This window comes from Tamandua tetradactyla, chromosome 3, assembly GCF_023851605.1.
Source record: "Tamandua tetradactyla isolate mTamTet1 chromosome 3, mTamTet1.pri, whole genome shotgun sequence".
NCBI classification, from domain to species: Eukaryota; Metazoa; Chordata; class Mammalia; order Pilosa; family Myrmecophagidae; genus Tamandua; species Tamandua tetradactyla.
This window is the reverse complement of record NC_135329.1, coordinates 212,973,199-212,991,447: the sequence shown is the minus strand read 5'-3', so window position 1 is coordinate 212,991,447 and position 18,249 is coordinate 212,973,199. Positions and strand designations below refer to the sequence as shown.

The window sequence follows — 18,249 nt, the reverse complement described above, 5'->3', positions numbered from 1 at the left end:
CCGAATGTGAGTTAACCTGCGACCCGCCACCCCACTCCTAGGTGCAGATCTCAGAGAATCGAGAACCCATGCCCACACGGAACACTGAGCACGGACGTTCCTGGCAGCCTGAGTTGTAACAACCACCCAAATGCGCGTCGGCAGAAGATGGAGAAACAAGATGTGACATCCGTCGATGCAATGGCATGTCCTGCAGGCATAACAAGGGATGAAGTTCTGATATAAGCTGCAACGTGGGTGAGCGCTGAGAACATGACATTAGGTGAGAGAAGCCAGCGGCAAAAGACCACGTATCATATGATCCATTCAAATAAACGCTCAGAATAGGGAAAATCCAGAAAGTAGGTAAGTGGTTGCTTAGGACTGCGGGGAGAAGGGAATGGGGAACAGGTGGGGGCAGCTGAAGGGGGCAGGGTTTGTTCTGAGGTGTCATGGCCATGTCCTAGAACTGCCTGGTCAGGGTCACTGAATTGCATGCTTTGATGGGTGAGCTGTATGGCCTGTAAATGACACATCAGTAAAGCTGCTGAGAGAAGAGGAACGCTGGTAGGACAGCCCAGGGCCCACCTCCTGCCTCCCGAGGGGCCGCCAAGCACCCCAACTGGACTCTCCAGGTGAAGAATCTCCCAGAAAGACTGGTCGCCGCTGGAGAGCAGGTGAGAGAATCCATGCGGGACCCAGACAGCAGGGAGATCTGCGACAGGCCGGTTCTTAGGGTCTTACGAAGCTCCCCTAATACGCAACCACACTCACTGCTCAGCTGCAGGACTAAATGGAAATGAAGTGATGGACTGAATGTTGAGCAAATCCATGTGTATGTCTGAACATACATTCACAAAAGCAAAATATTAAGCCAGATCCACAGAACGGTGTCTTGGTGTCTAGGCTGGCCTCATACATGTTTGTGCTTTTGTTAACAAAGCATTTTTTTTTTTAAATAGAATTAAGTTGGGAGATTTCACCTGAAAACCCAGGTTTCTGACATTGGTTTGAAAAATGGAAACATCTGGTCATCGTGGGCCTGTGTCCCTGCTCAAAGACAAGCAGCTGCGTCTCTCCTCCGTGAACCTGCCTCACTAGACGCATGGCCCCCTCCCAGCCTCCCCGCTGCACGGATTACCCCCACCCAACCTCCACCTTCAGTTCCTTCCAGAAGATGTTACAGAATCTTCTGGAAACACGGGCAGAAGATTTTCACTAAAGAAGGACAACTGCTGATGGTCAATCGAGGGAGTAAATCACCTTCTCATAAATACTCATTCACTCTAATTTCAGTGAAAATTTTCTGAAAATCAAATAATAAAAGGGCAACAGTGGCCTAAGGACAGAGAAGCATTTCTGTTGCACTGAAAAGAATAAAAAATTATGGAGGTTTAAAAAACAACACACCACTTCTGCCCTAAACAGCGTATTTGGGAATCCACAAACGTATTTGACTTTAAGTGTAGATGCATGAAGACATAAATTTAAACTCGAGGCCAGCCTGTCATGCCCCAACGGGGCTGGCCATTCGCAGCCCCAAAGTGTCTGCGCCCAACGGCAGTGACCCTGGGTCGATGGCCACACTCGGGCGTCGTTACTGACTTTCAGTAAAAGCAACAGCAAGCCCCCCTAGGCTAGTGGTTTCGTTTCGGCACGGGCAGGCTCCGGGAACGAACCGGGGTCTGCAGCATGGCAGGCGAGAATTCTGCCACTGGGCCACCGCTGCACTGCCCCCAAAGTCTAGAATTTTTTTTAACAACTATACCATAAAAAATCTAGTTCCAGACTGTAGTTTAGATGATTTCTAATGCCTTAGTTTTATGCATCCACACAGGCACACACACAGACTCACAGCAACAAGGGCTGACTGATGGGCGGTTTCATCTCGGTTCCCAAATGAATGTCACCCATTAATAAGACACTGCCTCCGCTTGCAGTTCTTGTGTATGCATCCTGTGATACTTGCCTGTGTGTCACCCCCAAGGAGCGGGTACCATTTGGACACACATCTAAGCACCTCAGTGAGATGCTATGTTTAGACTCATTTTATTCTCTCTCCCAGTGCTAGAGCTACAGTTTTCATGAAATGGTAATTCACCTCCAATTAACAAGTTATTAATGAAGGCCGAGGGTCTGAAGTTCTCACTTGTGAAGGAAGCTGGTGGCTTCATCTGATTGCCCGAGCGGTAAGGTCCTTAAGACCAAGATACAAGTGGCAGTGAACACCGTTCTCGAGGCAGCGTGAGGCTGGCCTCGAGTGCACCAGGACAGCAGCTCTGGGCAGGGCCCTCCAGGGCACCGGGCAGACCAGCAGGTTGGGAAACACACATTGCTGTTAGTGGTCAACCAAGGGCTCCGGGGTGAGGGCCCCCCACTGATCACTTCACCCAAGTGGTCATCCCTATACCTGCTTAGCCAAAAGGGTGTCAAAGAAAATCCCTGCATTCTTGCTACCCAGCCATTAAGGATGAGGCTTCAGGAACCAGGAGTGGAAAGCACGAGTGGGATTGGGCTGGCAGATCCAAAGTCTGACCCCGTGAGGAGTTCTCGTTTCCCTCCCCACCAGGTGACCACTGAACTGGGGTCTTTTTGCCTGGAGAATTTCATGAGGGTGTCAGAGGAATGAGATCTGAAGCCGGGGTCTTTAGGATTGAAACCGTAGCTGGGAATGACTTTCTTCGCATGTGTGTTTGTATTTCTCCACAAGGAAGAGGTTCTAGAAGTGAGATTAGAATGGAGCAGGGAAGGGACAACTGGTTCTAACTCACTAAGTGCTAAGCCAGAGCAACTGATGACAGGCCTGAAAAGGCAGCTTCTGCTAGGGGAACCAAGGGGAAGAGTTCCTGCCCCCAGGGATTTTTTATTCGGCCTTCTCCCTCTCTTCCACTCTCCCTGTGGCCTTCTGGAATATCCCTCTACCCTCTGGTTAGCAAACAAGTCCCCTGGGTCTCCTGTTTCTGTACCCTCTGGCGCTGGATGGCCTTTCCAGGGAAGCCCGTATACATGGCGTCTCCCAGAGCAGCGGGCTGGATCACTTGCTGTCCATGGAAATAAAGACAACGTCACCTCCGTGGCAAAGCCAGGAAAGTTTTCCTGCAGCCCATTTTAAAAGACCAGGGTTTCCTAAGCTCAAGGTTCCTCTCCTATGAAGTCACCCACTCATGTGTGCAGGGCCACCTGCCCTCATGTCTCCTTGCTGAAATGGAGGTCAGAGAAGCAGCGCACAAAAATACTGATACTGACTGCTGCAGCCACAGTGAGTGATAAACTGTCATATGTTCTGACTCAAGAGTCTTGTGTCTTCTTTCATGAAACTGGGAGGGCTAGTTTGCTAGTTTGCAAGCGAGGTAAAATCTTAGAACCTTGCACAAATCTTAACACCTTCTTTAACAATGACCTTCTGGATCGCCTTGCCCCACGACCCTGAGCCTCTTGTGCTGGGTTCAACAAAGGAGCTTTCCCTTAGGGAGCCCGCAATCGAGTCTGGTAGGAGCTATCAATGGGTCTGTGTGGGGACAAAATGAGGGCAGAGTAACACAGGAGCTGTAAGAGAAGCACAAGGAACAGGGAGTGCACACCTACCGAAGGAAGAGGAGGGCAGAAAGGACCGTGTGGAAAGGAGACGCCATGCTAAAATGTCCCAGGACACCCCAAAATGTTCTTCAAAATGACCCAGTTGATGTCAGGCTTTTATTAAACAGTCCAACACATCCCTCCTCTCCTGCTTAAAATTCTTCTTCTGCTTCACTTTCCCCAGACTAATGTCACAAGCAGAGACAGTGAAGTTTGCCAAAAAACCCCACAGAAAACAGGGACAACCATTGGGTGTAACCATGTCAAGAATGTCTGTATGTCAAGAATGTTGAATGTTTGTTCGCTGTTTACAATAAAAATAAAAAGTTAAAAAAAAAAGGGCAAGAATATTCACAGCAGCATTAATTGTAGTGGCCTCGAGTGTACAGGGCCAAAATGTGCACGTGCTACACAAAGCGTGAGTGTACACCACGGCACAGCCATTCAGTGAAACACTCTAGAGCAGTCAGTGCCGGACAAGCTAGGGCCCCAGGACACGCGGGGCTGGACATCAGAAGAGGAAGAGGAAGAGAAGCAAAAGACAAACAAGAGAGCAGGCCTGGTCCCATGTGATAGTTCAAAAACAGGAACATGTGTGTGCTGGCCTGTGGGTGTGGACGGCAGCCTGTCTATGGGTCTCAACACCGGTCACCTATGTGCCCAGCTGACCCCTGGGGTGCGGCACTTTTCCACATCTGTGCTGCATCAGCAAAAAGGCTGAAACCACGTAAAGGGCTTGTGGGCACACAGGACGGGTCTGGACGGTTAGAGGTCGGCAAGGGGACTGGCTGACCTGTGATGGCGAGTCCCTAAAGGGGGGCTCTAAACCGGAAGGAACACTGACTTCCATAGGAAGGGGGCCATAAAAGACCTGGTTGGCATTTGTGTCAGTGGCCCCACACCCCAATTTGCTCTGCCTATCCGTAAGATGAACAGGCCGCTACCTGGCCCACTCTGAACTCAGGAAGCATGCTTTCCTCAAAGCTGCGGCCCCCGGCTCAGCTGGCCGCAGGCCCTGACCGGCGGGGGGTGCCGGGCTGCCCTGCTAATCCGCCGCTCAGGGCAGCATCCCCTTGATATGGATATGTGCGCACGCTTTCGGGGCGCCTTGATGAGCTCAAGCTCCGTGTGTCAAAAGCGCCAGATTCTTTCCAAAGAATAATTTCAGCTGTACTTACATCCCCAAAGTGGGAGAGTTGATCTGAAAAGGTACTCACCTCTACCATATGCTGTTTTCTTTTAAGCGATTTGCATTTCAAAGTGAATATGGCATTTATATCTGAATGAATATCAGTATGTTGCCTGAACGGATCTCCAATGAGCATAAAAAAGATGCTGGTTTTCTATTGAACAAAAATGTTTTCATCCACCAAATGACATCAAAGGCGGAAGTCCTCTTTTAAGCTACAGGCTTATTACATCGAAAAATAGCCTTTTCTGATTTAGAAAAAAAAAGCTTATTATGAAATATGGCTTTTCACAGTGTTCAAATACAGATGCATCAACAATCATCCCTTTTAAAATAAAAAAAAAATTGTTCACAGCATCTGCCAATTTTGGTCTGTCTTCACAAACAAGTCTTAACTTCACCCAGAGGTTTAACTAGTGTAAAAAAAAAAAAAAGTCCTTGGCCTTTGAACGATCTGGAAGAGAGCTGACAAGAGCATCAGCTGTTGGTGGTTTGTAATGGTCAAGTTTCATGTACATTGAGGGGGGGAAAGCATTTTATGAGCATCTACACGTGTGTAAATTAGGTATTTATTGCCACTGCGTTGTTGTATTATTATTATTTTTTTTTTTTTTGGGGCAGGCACTGGGAATCAAACCCAGGTCTCTGGTATGGCAGGCGAGAACCCTGCCTACTGAGCCACAGTGGTCTGCCCTGTACTACTTTTTAAAAAATATCATTATGGGAATAAGAGAGGAACTAACCCTTGGTCTTGGGAAACCGAGGCTGGTCCTCGGCTTCAGATGCCAGGACAGCGCAGGCACAGTCATAACTGCCTTGTCAGTCTACAGCTGCCCCATCTGAGACCCTATGGGAAAAGAGGGTTCTCTGGAACCCCAACTGGATGGCAGAGGCTGTCCTGATGACCACCTCACTTCAATCCAGGCCTTTGCCACCTGCTCCGTCCTCTATACAAACCCCAAAAGACTATAATTCACCACACACCCATCAAAAGTGAGATACAAATGATTTAAGTGCCTGCAAGCGGGACCATTCACTGCAGCATTAGAGTGGGAAATCTGCCCTCCTTTTGGCAACTAGAATTTCGGTCCAAGAGGATTTTTCCCCAGGGACACATTTGGAATCTTTTCTTAAAGATGTAGGTGTCTGGGTCACTAAAACATATGATATTGCCTGTTTTACCTTAGAGAGCAATCAACACGTCTACTATTGAGAAAATTAATTTTAAAAGTAGGGGATGGAGGGGGGGGACTAGAGTTTCTGAGACTACTATAATTTCTTTTGTCCTGTATATTCACATTAGAGAAAAAAGAAAGCGCAGAATCCAGATCCGATGCATGATAAATGTAATTCTACTAAATGCAATATTGTTGTCATGTTCAGAACTCAAAATCCTGGAATTAGAGAGTTACTGGTTATCTCCTAAAATGTGGAAAGAGCTCATTTTATTCTGATTTTCTTTCCTACTCTAACTATGATGCCAAGGAAATGGGAGCCCATTTTATTGTACAAATTTCTTAAAACTTATTTTGCAAAACTATACAGACACATAAATCCTGTAAATGAGAGTCCACCACCATTCTGCCTCACAGAGCGACCCTTTATCTAACACAGGTACACACATTCTTATCAGTTATGACCACAGAAATCACTCAGTTTTACATTATACTTCTTTCATATGGCTTCCTCATCATTTCTCCATGTTTTTACCTCATCCAAAAGACGATTTTGGATGTATAACCTCTCAATGATTTAATGTTGAAAACTTATATTACTACTTTCCTACTTTGGGATAGTTTTGGTTGTTTCCAATCTCCCATTATAAACAACACTGTGAAGGGCATCTTGGTACTTTGAGGTTTTTTCTTAGGATAAATTCCTAGGGAAGTTATTATTGGGGCAAACAGCAGTAACACCACTCTGAACTCCTGATATATGTTGCTAATTAATTTGTCTTAATGACCAATGACTAAAAGAAGACAGAACCTGAGCATCTTGAAAACAATTCAGCTAATAAGTTATAACATGAGAATAATAATAAAGAAATAACCATAATGATAACATATCCCATGTAGTTGGTATAAGGATCAAATTATGAAAAGCACTTTATATACTGCAGTCCTCTGCAGATGTTAGCTGTTATTAATCTCATCAACAGTAGATTCTCCTGTCCTCTGTAGTTTATGTCTTAGTAAAGGCTTAAAATGATGACACTGCTAATTTTGCCAACCTTTAAAAATCTAAATAATTTGAGTATTTTCCTTGTGTTTCTCTTGCAATGGTGCCTCGTGTACAGGGCTCACATCTGCTGCCCGATATCTGTTTTAGTCCCCATTGACTTGTGTGAGCTCGTACACCCATTCAACAGGCGTTTGCTGAACACCTACTAAAACCCGTGCAGGGCTTAGCACTGTGGATAATTCGACGACATTCTTACTACACAAGTCTCCCCAAACAGCAAAGGAACGGTGATCAGTGTAATGCTGACGTTTTCAGAGATAGGGTTTATAAAAAAGGGAGAGGGACTGAGGGACTGAGGGAAGGAGGGAAGGAGGGAAGGAGGGAAGGAGGAAGGAGGAAGGAGGGAAGGAGGGAAGGAGGAAGGAGGGAAGGAAGGAAGGAGGAAGGAGGGAAGGAAGGAAGGAGGGAAGAAGGAAGGAGGGAAGGAGGGAAGGAGGGAAGGAAGGAAGGAGGGAAGGAGGGAAGGAGGGAAGGAGGGAAGGAGGGAAGGAGGGAAGGAGGGAAGGAGGAAGGAGGAAGGAGGGAAGGAGGAAGGAAGGCATTCCCTACTGGAAGAGAACCAGAAACCCTGCCTTTGTCCCATCACTGGACTTCTGCTTCACCTTGGGGACAGATACAATTTTTCAGTGTTTGGTAAAATTCAAGATGAAAATATTGAGCACATCAGAAAGCAAGTTTTCTCTTCAGCAATTACAATCAGCAATGAATTTAAATGTTTATTGCAAAGCACGACAACGGCTGCATGCCTGTCTCGCCCCTCTGTGTCTGCTTGGATAGCCTCTGGAAGTGTTTGTGAACGGGTCACATGAGCAAGTTCATGTGCAGTATGTGAGGGCAAGATGTGGGGGTACCATCAGAAAGGGGAATAAAACCAAGGACATTATTTTAAGCAACTAAATATGATCAAGGCATTCAGGTAACAGGGTGTTACAAAACGTAAAGCCTCAAACCCACGATGTCATATTTTGCCCCCAGTCTCTTATTTGGTACCATATTCCCCCAACAACGTAATTAAAATTCATTCATTCATTCATTCACCGTGCATAATGGTTTTGTCTTTAAAATATCCTTTCTCCTGCATAGGAAAAAAGCAACAGGTGCTTTTTTGGGGACAAAATTCATTTTGATGTGACAACAGTTTGAGGGGAGGGGACAGGGTTAGACCCGAGTTTTCTGATGTCCAGAATTTCACACCCCGCCCCCCCCCCCCTTAGGAGGCCACATGGCTCACCGGCTCATTTCAACGATGGAGCCCTCACCGCAGCACGTGGCAACCCCGCCGGGCCTGAGGGTCGCTAAGCGTCTCATGACACGAGGAGGACTTACTTGTTGGTCAGGATGTTTTGGGTTTTACCACTCAAGAGAAATATGCCGGAAAGACACAGTCTCTGTGAGCCGTGATGACAAAACGAGGGGCCCCAAGGCATGGATGGTGAAGCATGCGGCTTACCCTGACAGTCTGCTCTGCCAGTGAGGACAGAGAACGTGGAAAAGGGGACAAGTCCCAGGCTCGATGTCAGCACAGAAGGGCGGAGCCCCGTTCCCCAGTCTGCTTCCTGCGAGCCCCGTGCCAGCTGCCTCCTCTGGAGGGGCTGCTGGGACAGGTACCCAGCCCCCCCTCAGTGCCCTCTTCTTGCTGCAAGTTCTCCTGCCCATCATCTCGCGGGTCCTGAGGACATCATTTGGGCAGCAGAACTGCCACTTTCTACCAAATATTCAAATATTTAAGAGGAAAGTAAAAGTTCCTAAAACAATTTGATTATGTACAGGTTTTCTGCTACCATAGAGTGTATAACTCTGTTTCCCCACATTTCTTTTTTACTGAAATCATATCAATAATTAAATTGTTATCAGTTCTTAAAAAAATTGCTCAATTGAGAGTTCAAACAACTGAAGGGTGCTTTAACTGAAAGTCTGATTCCAATCTGTTTTTTATTTTGCATGGGCAGGCACCAGGAATTGAACCCGGGTCTCCAGCATGTCCAATCTGTTTTTGAGGTGTACCCCAACAGCTTCGACCACGGAGGCTATCACGGAGGCCAGCTATCTAAAGAAACCCAAATCAGACTTATCTGTAGTACTTGGCGCTTGGACTTGACATGATGGATATCAGTAATATTTAGTAATGAATTAATCAACTAGGTCACATTAATTAATTGCTGGGTCACATAACTAAGAGAAGACAAGAAAGAAAGAGAAATAATGGCCTATGCCTTAAAGAGTTTATAACGTAATGATGGAAACAACATAATACAAATTTGCCCAAATCTCAGTGGAAGAAATTAACAGAGAAACAACAATAAGGATGCGTTTTCTCATAAAAGCTGAAGGCACGGCAACTCTAGCAAAAGGTAAAATATCAACTTCAGCATCTATTAATTTTAGCTTTAGCTAACTGTTGCTGAATTTAGTCTAAAATTACTGCAGAAAACACTTATCTTAAAAAAAAAAAAAAGAATTATGCAATAGCCACTCAAACCCACTCCACCGAAGCCCGGTTTATATAAGCAGCTGTCGCCCAGGGCTGAGACCTGGGTTATTATTTGGAAAAATAATTCTCAGCCAACGGGTCCCCGGTTCGCGACCGTTCTAGTAACTCGCCAGAAGGACGCTTCGTACCGGCACCCGACCGATCCATCCGAGGGTTAAACGCCGCCATCCGGGGCCAGGGCGGGGCGGGGCCCCCGGGCCACGGCGCTGGCGCCAACCACGTGTGCTGGGCCACGGCGGCGGCGGCCGCCCGGGCTGGCTCAGGACTCCGGGCAGGCTCGCGGGCCCTCAGAGCGTTCTCTGGGCCATTTGTAACTAAACAAAGAAAAACTTTGTTTCGGTGAGACGACCAGGGATCTGGTTTTGATGCGGCGTTTTCTTTCTCTCTTTTTTTTAATAGCGAGCACCAGCGCCGCGGCGGCTTAGCAACCGCACGTCTGCAGTGTGAGCAGTTTTGATAAACAGCCTCCGCGGGCCACGCACCGGGGATAATGTATCCTTAAGTACCGCCAATGAGCTGCCATTCTGCACAGCCAATTACTTCTGTGCGTCTGTCACTCAAAGGAAAAATGACTGAGCCCATTAGATCAAACCTTTGTCACTGTTCCTAATGCACTCTTAGGCCTCATTAATCTCCGGGAGCAGCAACAGAGCGCGGGGGCCCCCGCCTCCCCCGAGCGGGCCACGTGAAGCCTCTCATCTCTCCCCCAAGAGCCCCGCGTTAATCAAGCTCTCCTTATTACCCCGTCCCTGTCACGGCGGAGAGCGCTCCCTCTTAAATGCTCTCATTACGACCCATCTTCCGAGCCGGCTAAGTGGAAAAAAAAAAAAAAAAAAAGAGGGAGAGAGGGAGAAAGAGGACGCGAGAGAAAGAGGAGAGGAAAAAGCAAGTCCGACCGCATTAATATTCATGACAATAATTAGTATTCTAGGTCACTGAATATTCATGCTATTAGTTTGGTTTTTTATGGGTTTGCTGGATGTCCTGATTGCTGAAGTGTGGAGGAAAACAGCATGGTCGAGACTAGATGTCAACGGCAGTTCAATACTCCAAACACATTCGCCACCCCGCCGCCCCCGGCCCCTCCCTGGAAAATCAGCCCCAGCCCTCCCCACGGCCTTAATATTTTTAAACCCCTGGGGGCCTCAAGTGAGGGGAGGTGGAGGAGAAGGGGGGAGGTTTTGTTTTATAAAGGTCTGAGTATCAATCTGCTCGGAGTAAAAACACATTCACAGTTGCCAAGACCTTAAAAGGCCTGCGTGAGAGACCAGACGGTGCCTGCCATACACAACAAAATCTCAGAACCAGGAGCTACGGAGGAGAAGGTGGGAATGAAGTGGGGACGGGACTGGGCGCAGGGGGCGGCGCTGGGCAGACGGTGGGGGCGGCCCCAGGAGCCCCTCCCGCCTGGGCAGCGCAGGTGACTGGAAACTGCTAACCCAGTACGTCCATTAGACCTACATGAACAACACTACAGAGCATTTAGGAAACTCACTCAGATACATCACTTTTCTCCCCTTTTCTTGGCCAGTGGTGTACACAGCTGTTAGGAAGTCATGACGCCTTCCTCCAGGACCGCGAGGAAGCTGAGGTTTTGAGGGGCCGGCACAGCTCTACAATCCAGTGTCTCTGAGCGCAGAGCCCCTCCTCTCGGTGCCCTCTGCTCAAATGCCAAGATAGCCATCAAGGCTAACACAACTGCCGTCTGTGACATTGGCTTCAAATTTATCAAACCAGCCTGGCCAAAGTCTCACGTTAGAAAGTAACTTGCTACTTCACAAGGCTCTCTGGAGGTATACTGGAATTTAAAATCGGGCAGATGCTCCGAGTGTGGCTTCTGCTGGATGACAGTCAGAACAACTCAGGACAGCTTTAAGCTCTGGGCTGAAGGGGTGGACAGAACGGGCGTGCACGACACTTTTCATTTCCTCAGTGCCCATGTCACTCAATGGATGTAATCATCTGTCAGGTCCTTGATTACGTATTTCAGAATTGCCTTCGAAAGGTTTTACAGAAACCGCCTTCCGTCTGTAACACGAGTGCCCATTTCACCCACATACCAGGGGGCAGTGACCTCAGAGGAAGGACTAGACATCAGAAAGGAGGAAGTTAGCCAGACCTGAGAACATACATCTCTCTTAGATTCTTCTTCTTTAGAGTTTCTTGTTCTGTTTTGTTGGAGCAGATTCCTAAGTAATCTTTTCAAAAAGTCTTAAGACTGCCTTATACTACCAGGTGAAAACTGAGGTAGAATTCTAAGACAGTGTGGAAAATCTATATAAAATAAAACAATGTGGTAACAGTAGGTCAATGGAAGAGATTCACAATTTCAGAAACATACTTAATTTTATTAAATGACCTGGTTGTACACCAAAGCTGATGTGGAGAATTAATAGGGAAAGGAAAAAAAAAATCAAAGAAAGAAAGGACAATTAATTATTAGTTATTTGGAAAAAACTTTAATTCATTTTCTATCTCATACAATAAAGCAAAACAAATTTAAAGTGGCTTAAGGGGTTAGATAAAAAAAGGAAAACTAATGAAGTAGTAAAACAGAAACACATATGAATTGTAGTCTAATTTAGGATTATAAAAGGCTTTCTCTAAATAGAGTAAAAACTACTGAAGTGAAAAGATTTAAGACTTGATTATATATATAAAAAAGATAAAATCTCCATTTGTAAATAAGCACCCTAAAATTTTAAAAGCAAATAATAAACTATATAAAATGTGCAAAACATATTATAAAGCATTAGTATCTTTAATATACAAAGAGTTCCTACAAATTAATAACATAAAAAGAAATACCTAAGGGGAGTGCAAGGGTAGTTCAGTGGTAGAATTTTCACTGGCCATGTAGGAGACCTGGGTTCAATTCCTGGCCCATGCACTTCCCAAACAAACAAAAAGAAAACAACAAAAACAAACAAACAAACAAAAGCAACAAATGGTGCTGCAATAATGGGATACTCACATGGAAAAAGAATGAAATGTTACCCCAGTATACAGCATACAAAAAAAAAAGAAAAGAAATAGCTAGTACAAAAACAGGCAAAGGATCCATGTAGGCAATTAATAAATAAGAAATATGAATGACCATGTATGGCTGAAGAAACATGAGAAGATGTGTAAGTTCACTACCTATCAGAGAACTAAAAATAAACAGTTATGAGATAATTTTATTGCTTATAGGATTAGCACAGATTCTAAAAATGAAACCAGTGCTAGCAAGTACGTGGGTGAAACAAGTACTCACTTTATGGATGAATGTTTATTTTGTATTAAAATCTTTCTAGAAGTTAATTTGGGAATATATATCAAAAACCTGACAAACAATTATATCCATTGACTGAGTGATTCCACTTATGGCCATGTAGTCTAAGGAAAATATAAGTGTTATACACAAAGATTTAGGTATACATATATATCAGGTCTAAGTGAATGAAAATTTTACTATAAGGAAAGGTACTAAAACATTGAGCAACTAGCTAAGGAAATGAATAAAAAAGAAACAAGAGCATAAAAAGGAACAAACACCTCCAGTGAACTCAGAATCCAAAAACAACAGCAGATTTAAATGAGTCAAGACAGTAAAAGAAACGGACTAGTCATGGGTTAAGTTCTTAGGCAAATAGCTCTAAAAATAACTAAAATAACTAACACCTACTTTTAGCTGAAACTCTAAAAGCAGCATCATGCCACAAATTAAATTTGGCGTGCTGGAATTCCTTGTGGGAGAGAGCATTCTTCGAACAATGATTTCACATCAAGGAAATTCCATTCTCAAAGAATAATTTAGATGATAAAAACTCAAATCTACCCAGTGTTTTAATTTCTTAACCAGGAGGTTATCATTTTGCAGATTCATGTCCAGCTTTCCATGAGGCCAACATAAATGAAATGTCCACAGCATTTTAATGAGTGCCCCCCCCCCACACACACAGCTTAGTCTCATAACCCGAGGCTTACGCTGATGAAGCAACTGGTAGTGTCAGCTCCCAGCCCCGAGGTCTGTCCACTCTGCTGGACACCAGCTGGTGACCTCACCCACAGGCCACCAGGTGCCACCCCTTTGTGCTGCTGGCCCTGTGAGTGGCACTGCTTTGCCCCTGCGAATGTCACCTTCCCTGCTCCACCTGTGACCCAAAGGGCAAGCTGACCAGCTCCCTTTATGGGCTAACACAGCTTGGGGGTGGGGGCGGGAAGAAGTGCTGTAATGAACAAGGGGGGGGTGATCAATAACAGTGCTTTTGACTGCCCCCAACCCAGCCATTCGCCGGGTAGCAAGTCCTAAAGAGAGAGACACTGTGTTGAGGACACGATCCCTCAACAGGGGCCCACGACGAGACCTCCTCCATGGGGTATGATGCAGTTTATCTGGATATGCTGTTGATTACCTGATGTTACATTTTTCTCAGCACAACCAGTGGTAGCTGAGTACCAGACAACACAGGTCTCAAGAGTCAGTTCAAAATCTAAACTCTTACATGCCCAGCACCACCTGCAATCACTGGGGCCCTCCCCTCACCCGGTGCTCTTGGAAAATCCCCACCCAGTCTTCAGCTCCAGTGCAGTGTCCCCTGTGCGCTGAAGTCTTGTCTTGTTTCTTGGGACAGAGCTGACGTGTCTCTGCTGGACCCCACCTTGCCCTTCATGAACCCCTTGCGTGGCCTGCTGCCCACCGCTGCACCTGTCTACCTGGCCTTCTCTCGCTCTGGAGGGTGACATTCCTGAAAGCAGGGGCGTGTCTTCCTCATCTGTGCCACCTGGGCCCAGGTGCACCTAATAGGGGCCCAGTGGTTGTTTGTTCAATAGGATACACGGATGGACTGGAAGTGACATGTTACAAGCGGACGGCCTTTTAAGGCCCTAAACTCTGGAGGTTGGGACCCCACATCCATGGTCCTCAAGACTTTTTTAAAACAAATGATTAAATATAAAGCAATAAACACTGGCTTTTTATTCACTGAGGAGCTCTCTTTTCCTTTTTTTTCCTGGGCATTTATTTGCTCTCTTCCCCACCCACAGCTAGCACTCAACCCTCGGGTTCAGTGGAGGGCTGGAGGGGCAGCGGGCCAACCAGGCCAAGGTCAGGCTGGGGTTTGGAGTGGGGCGTGGGAGCTCTGTTACCCTGTGCATTGTTGAAGGTTTTTAGGAATACCTCACCAGTCCACTTTGCAAACAGCACTGTGGAAGGGGGGCTCAGTGCCTTTCTTTACCTTCTTTTTGGTCTAATGGCACATATTTATTGTTCTGTTCTCTGATCACTGTGTTTCTAAATGTAAAACACATTTAAAAAAGAAAAAAGGTCAGCAGGTTATAAGAGACCAGGCACAGTTATCTTCTCACCTTTTTGGAAGGAACTGATAACTCCATTAGCAGAAAGCTGATTTTTATTTCCATTAGTACTTGTTGAATTTCTTCCACATTTTCACAGATGTCACCTTACCTGCCAGCACAGCTCTGGGAGACAGGCAGACCAAGCAGTGTCCGCCTAACGTGGTAGGAAATGCCCACCCAACGCTCATGTCATAGAGCACTACACCGTACAGCCCAAATCTGGCTACTTTTTAAAGATCCTGCTTTCAACAACCCATGTCTCTTAGTCCACAGGACTGTGTTAACATTTCAGAAGAGGAAAATGCAGCATCTTTAAGAAGTAGCAGCATATGCTAGAAATTGCAGCAGACCAGAAATCTCGTTTGAAGAGACAGAATGCAGGTCATAGAGAAGGAAAGGGGCTTTTTGTTAGAGAGAAGTTTGGTAAGATTCTCGAAGAGATGAGATATGTTGAAGAAGCCTGAGTGCAACTGGCAAGAATCAAGCAGTTCTTAACATCTTTTCTTTAGATGCCAATCACAGGAATGCAATCATTAAGACCAGAACGCAATCATTTCCAAACACTCTTAAATCGCACATCAACACTCTGGATGGCTTGCAACTGCACAAGGGCCAGGGGTTTCTAAACAAACCTAACTTTGAGAAAATATTAATTTTCTCTAATCCTGAATAAAAAGAAAGACTCCTTTAAAAGAAATAAAACAAACTAAAGTTACATTTAAGAATAACAGATGATAGTTAAAACATAAAAATGAGAGAATGTCTGCTTTGTATAGGCCAATTCGTTTTCTTTAAATCTTGCTCTGCATAGCTTTTCCACTTCCATATATACAGTTACTTGGAATCAGGTATGACTCATCCTTGCCACCTTATTAACCGTTAATTCAAGTCTTGTGGAATGCTCTTACACATACCCAGCCGGGTGTAAAGCTCTTATTTTCGGCTCCCCAACCCTGGACAGGCTGTCTGGTTTGCACAGCGATGACTCAGGGCCAACACCTCTTGCCGGCCGTGACACGCCCCACAGGTGAGCAGGAAACGGTCAGCCTCAGCAGGGAGGTGAGGTTTCTCAGTATCACCCGACGACGTTCCAGGCCAGGTCTGCGTGTGACCCAGAGAGCCACGGCGGCCCCCAGCCCACGCCACGGGCTGCTGCCGAGATGCCTGCGGAGCGCTTACCTGAGTTGGGCGAGATGTGCAAGCTGCTGACGTCTTTCGCCAGGCCATTGGTCTTCGGGCTGGAGATGGGTGCGCAGGCTGACGTGGCTCGGGGGGGCCTCTTCCCCGGCACCTTGACGGTGGTTCTCAGGAGGTCGATCTCTTTGCCATGAACGTTCTGCATGTAATCCTGTCCAAAGTGTTAACACCCAAGAGAGATTAAAGAGACCTTTAACGATGGAGCGCGACAGCTTCTCCAGGACAATAGGAGCTGGGACCCCCTGACACTTCCACTGCAGGAGGTGCCGTACCAACAACGACGCTTTCATCGCATTGATGTCACTGCCATCACATTTAACTCAGAGCTTTGCCGCTGGGTCCTGGACCAACCTGGGCACTGGACATACATGGACCCACACATAGATGTTTCCCTCATGGGGTAACTGGAAAAAAATACATATACACATAAAGAATTTTTTTTTTCAATTCTGGCCTATTAGATGGCACACTGGGAACCTGCGCGAGTCCTGTAAGTTTTAGCTAAAATTCCATGGTATAGGAAACTATTTTGTAATAATCCTTCTGTCTCAGACGGGAATATTATAAAACACTGAGCTAAAGGCTGAGGCTGTCTACTGGGACTGCAGGTGAAACCTGTAAGCAAAAGGGCCAGCGTTTTCTTAATGACCAGGAAGATGACTGACAGATAAGTAGGTGGGGCACTGAGAAAACATGGAGTTGGTAGATGGGCACCGAATGGCTGGATATAAAGAAGAGAGTATATTATTTAGTCTTTGAGTATGAGGCTCCTCTGAATGTACTCAGAACAACGACCTGGTGGTCTAATCCTCAGAGGTGAATGAAGCAGCCATCAGGGCTGACAGGGAAGTGACAGCGAGGTCCTGGGTGCAGGGCATTTAACAACTTAGCTGTAGAGTTTAAAGAACATCTGACAGTGGGTGGGAGGGCAGGAAGGGGTGGAAGGTGGGAAGGCAAACGATGCACCAGGCTGAGGGACCTGTTGACCAAGGAGGAGGTTACTGACCGCTTAGCACATTTTTGGGTAACGAACCCCTTGTCCATGGGCCGAGAATTTTAGGCGGGCTGTACATACAATGTTACACAGTCACTGCCCATTAAGAAAGGGTACATTCTAAGTCACTTCCGGAAAATACATTTCAAGTGTTTTAAGATTAAGCAAGAAAGAGGAATAAACACATCCCCTCCTTGGTGGAGTCTTGGGGGACTTCCTTTAGAGCCTAAAGGGAGCTCACAGTAAATCTGCGTCGTTACATATAAGCAAGTAAGTTGAGGTCAGTGCAATTTCAGAACTGCCAAATACATGAGCATTCTGGTGGCAGCAGACATGGGGAGATTGGAAAGGGGCTATTTGCTCGTAACTGCTGACCAACTGAGTTAAGTGGTAAAGAGAGATGACAAGACAAAGTCCAAAGAGAAGGCCCTAAAAAACAGAATGCAAGAGTTCAAGGTCAGAGCATATCCACGAAGTCACAAAGGACACTCAGAAAAATGGCACAGAAGCCAAGAGAACGATCGCTGTGAGATCCAGGAAAGAGTTCACCGCAGGTCCTACTAGGGAGGGGATGGGGTTGAGTGGTCATTGGTTTGCTGACGGATGACGGGAACGGCACAAAACAGAACAAAAGTACAAGATCCTGGTACAGGGACAGGTTGTAGCTGCTGCTGGGCAGCTGCTCTCATCAGTTCCGCACCACAATGAACCAACAACAGAAGGGTCAGCTCCAGGGCTGACTAGAGGATGGCTGGTGAAGCTCTGGTTCTCTAGCTTTACCTGCACTGGGCAACCTCTCTTGCAAGGGAGACAATGCCCAAAAAGGGGGACCGAGGGACCGAACGTACCTGTGGACAATGACCAGGAGACTCTGGCCACAATCTGGGTCAGTCAGCCAGGAGGCTGGCCACAGCTATGGAAGCATCCCAGGGAGTCCGGCCACTGTCCTGTATTTATTTCCATAGCCCTCATGGAGCATTAGGATTCAGGGGCTGACACAGATGTATGAAATTAAGTAAACGAATTATAAGGTATTGAAAGTGCTATGAGAAAACCAAGCCAGGCCAGGAGGGTGCAGGCTGGGGAGTAACTGATGACAGAAAGACCGGGGCAGCCTCCTTCAGCAGGTGATGGTCAGGCTGAAACCTGGGGGAAGCGAGCTCTGAGTCTGGGGACATCTTCCCAGTGAAAGGAACGACAAGTGCAAAGGCCCTGTGGCAGGAGCATGTGGAGCACGGGCAG

General features: G+C 46.4%; 1 protein-coding gene across 7 annotated transcripts in view; it reads right to left on the bottom strand.

Moving 5' to 3' along the window:
* Positions 1 to 18,249, bottom strand: part of AGAP1 (ArfGAP with GTPase domain, ankyrin repeat and PH domain 1) — a 636,823-nt gene that overhangs the window by 176,528 nt on the left and 442,046 nt on the right. For all 7 annotated transcript variants that reach the window (XM_077155532.1, XM_077155533.1, XM_077155527.1 and 4 more), the window contains exon 11: positions 15,996 to 16,164. In XM_077155532.1, the coding sequence (XP_077011647.1) occupies positions 15,996 to 16,164 (169 nt within the window). The remainder of the gene's footprint in view (positions 1 to 15,995; positions 16,165 to 18,249) is intronic.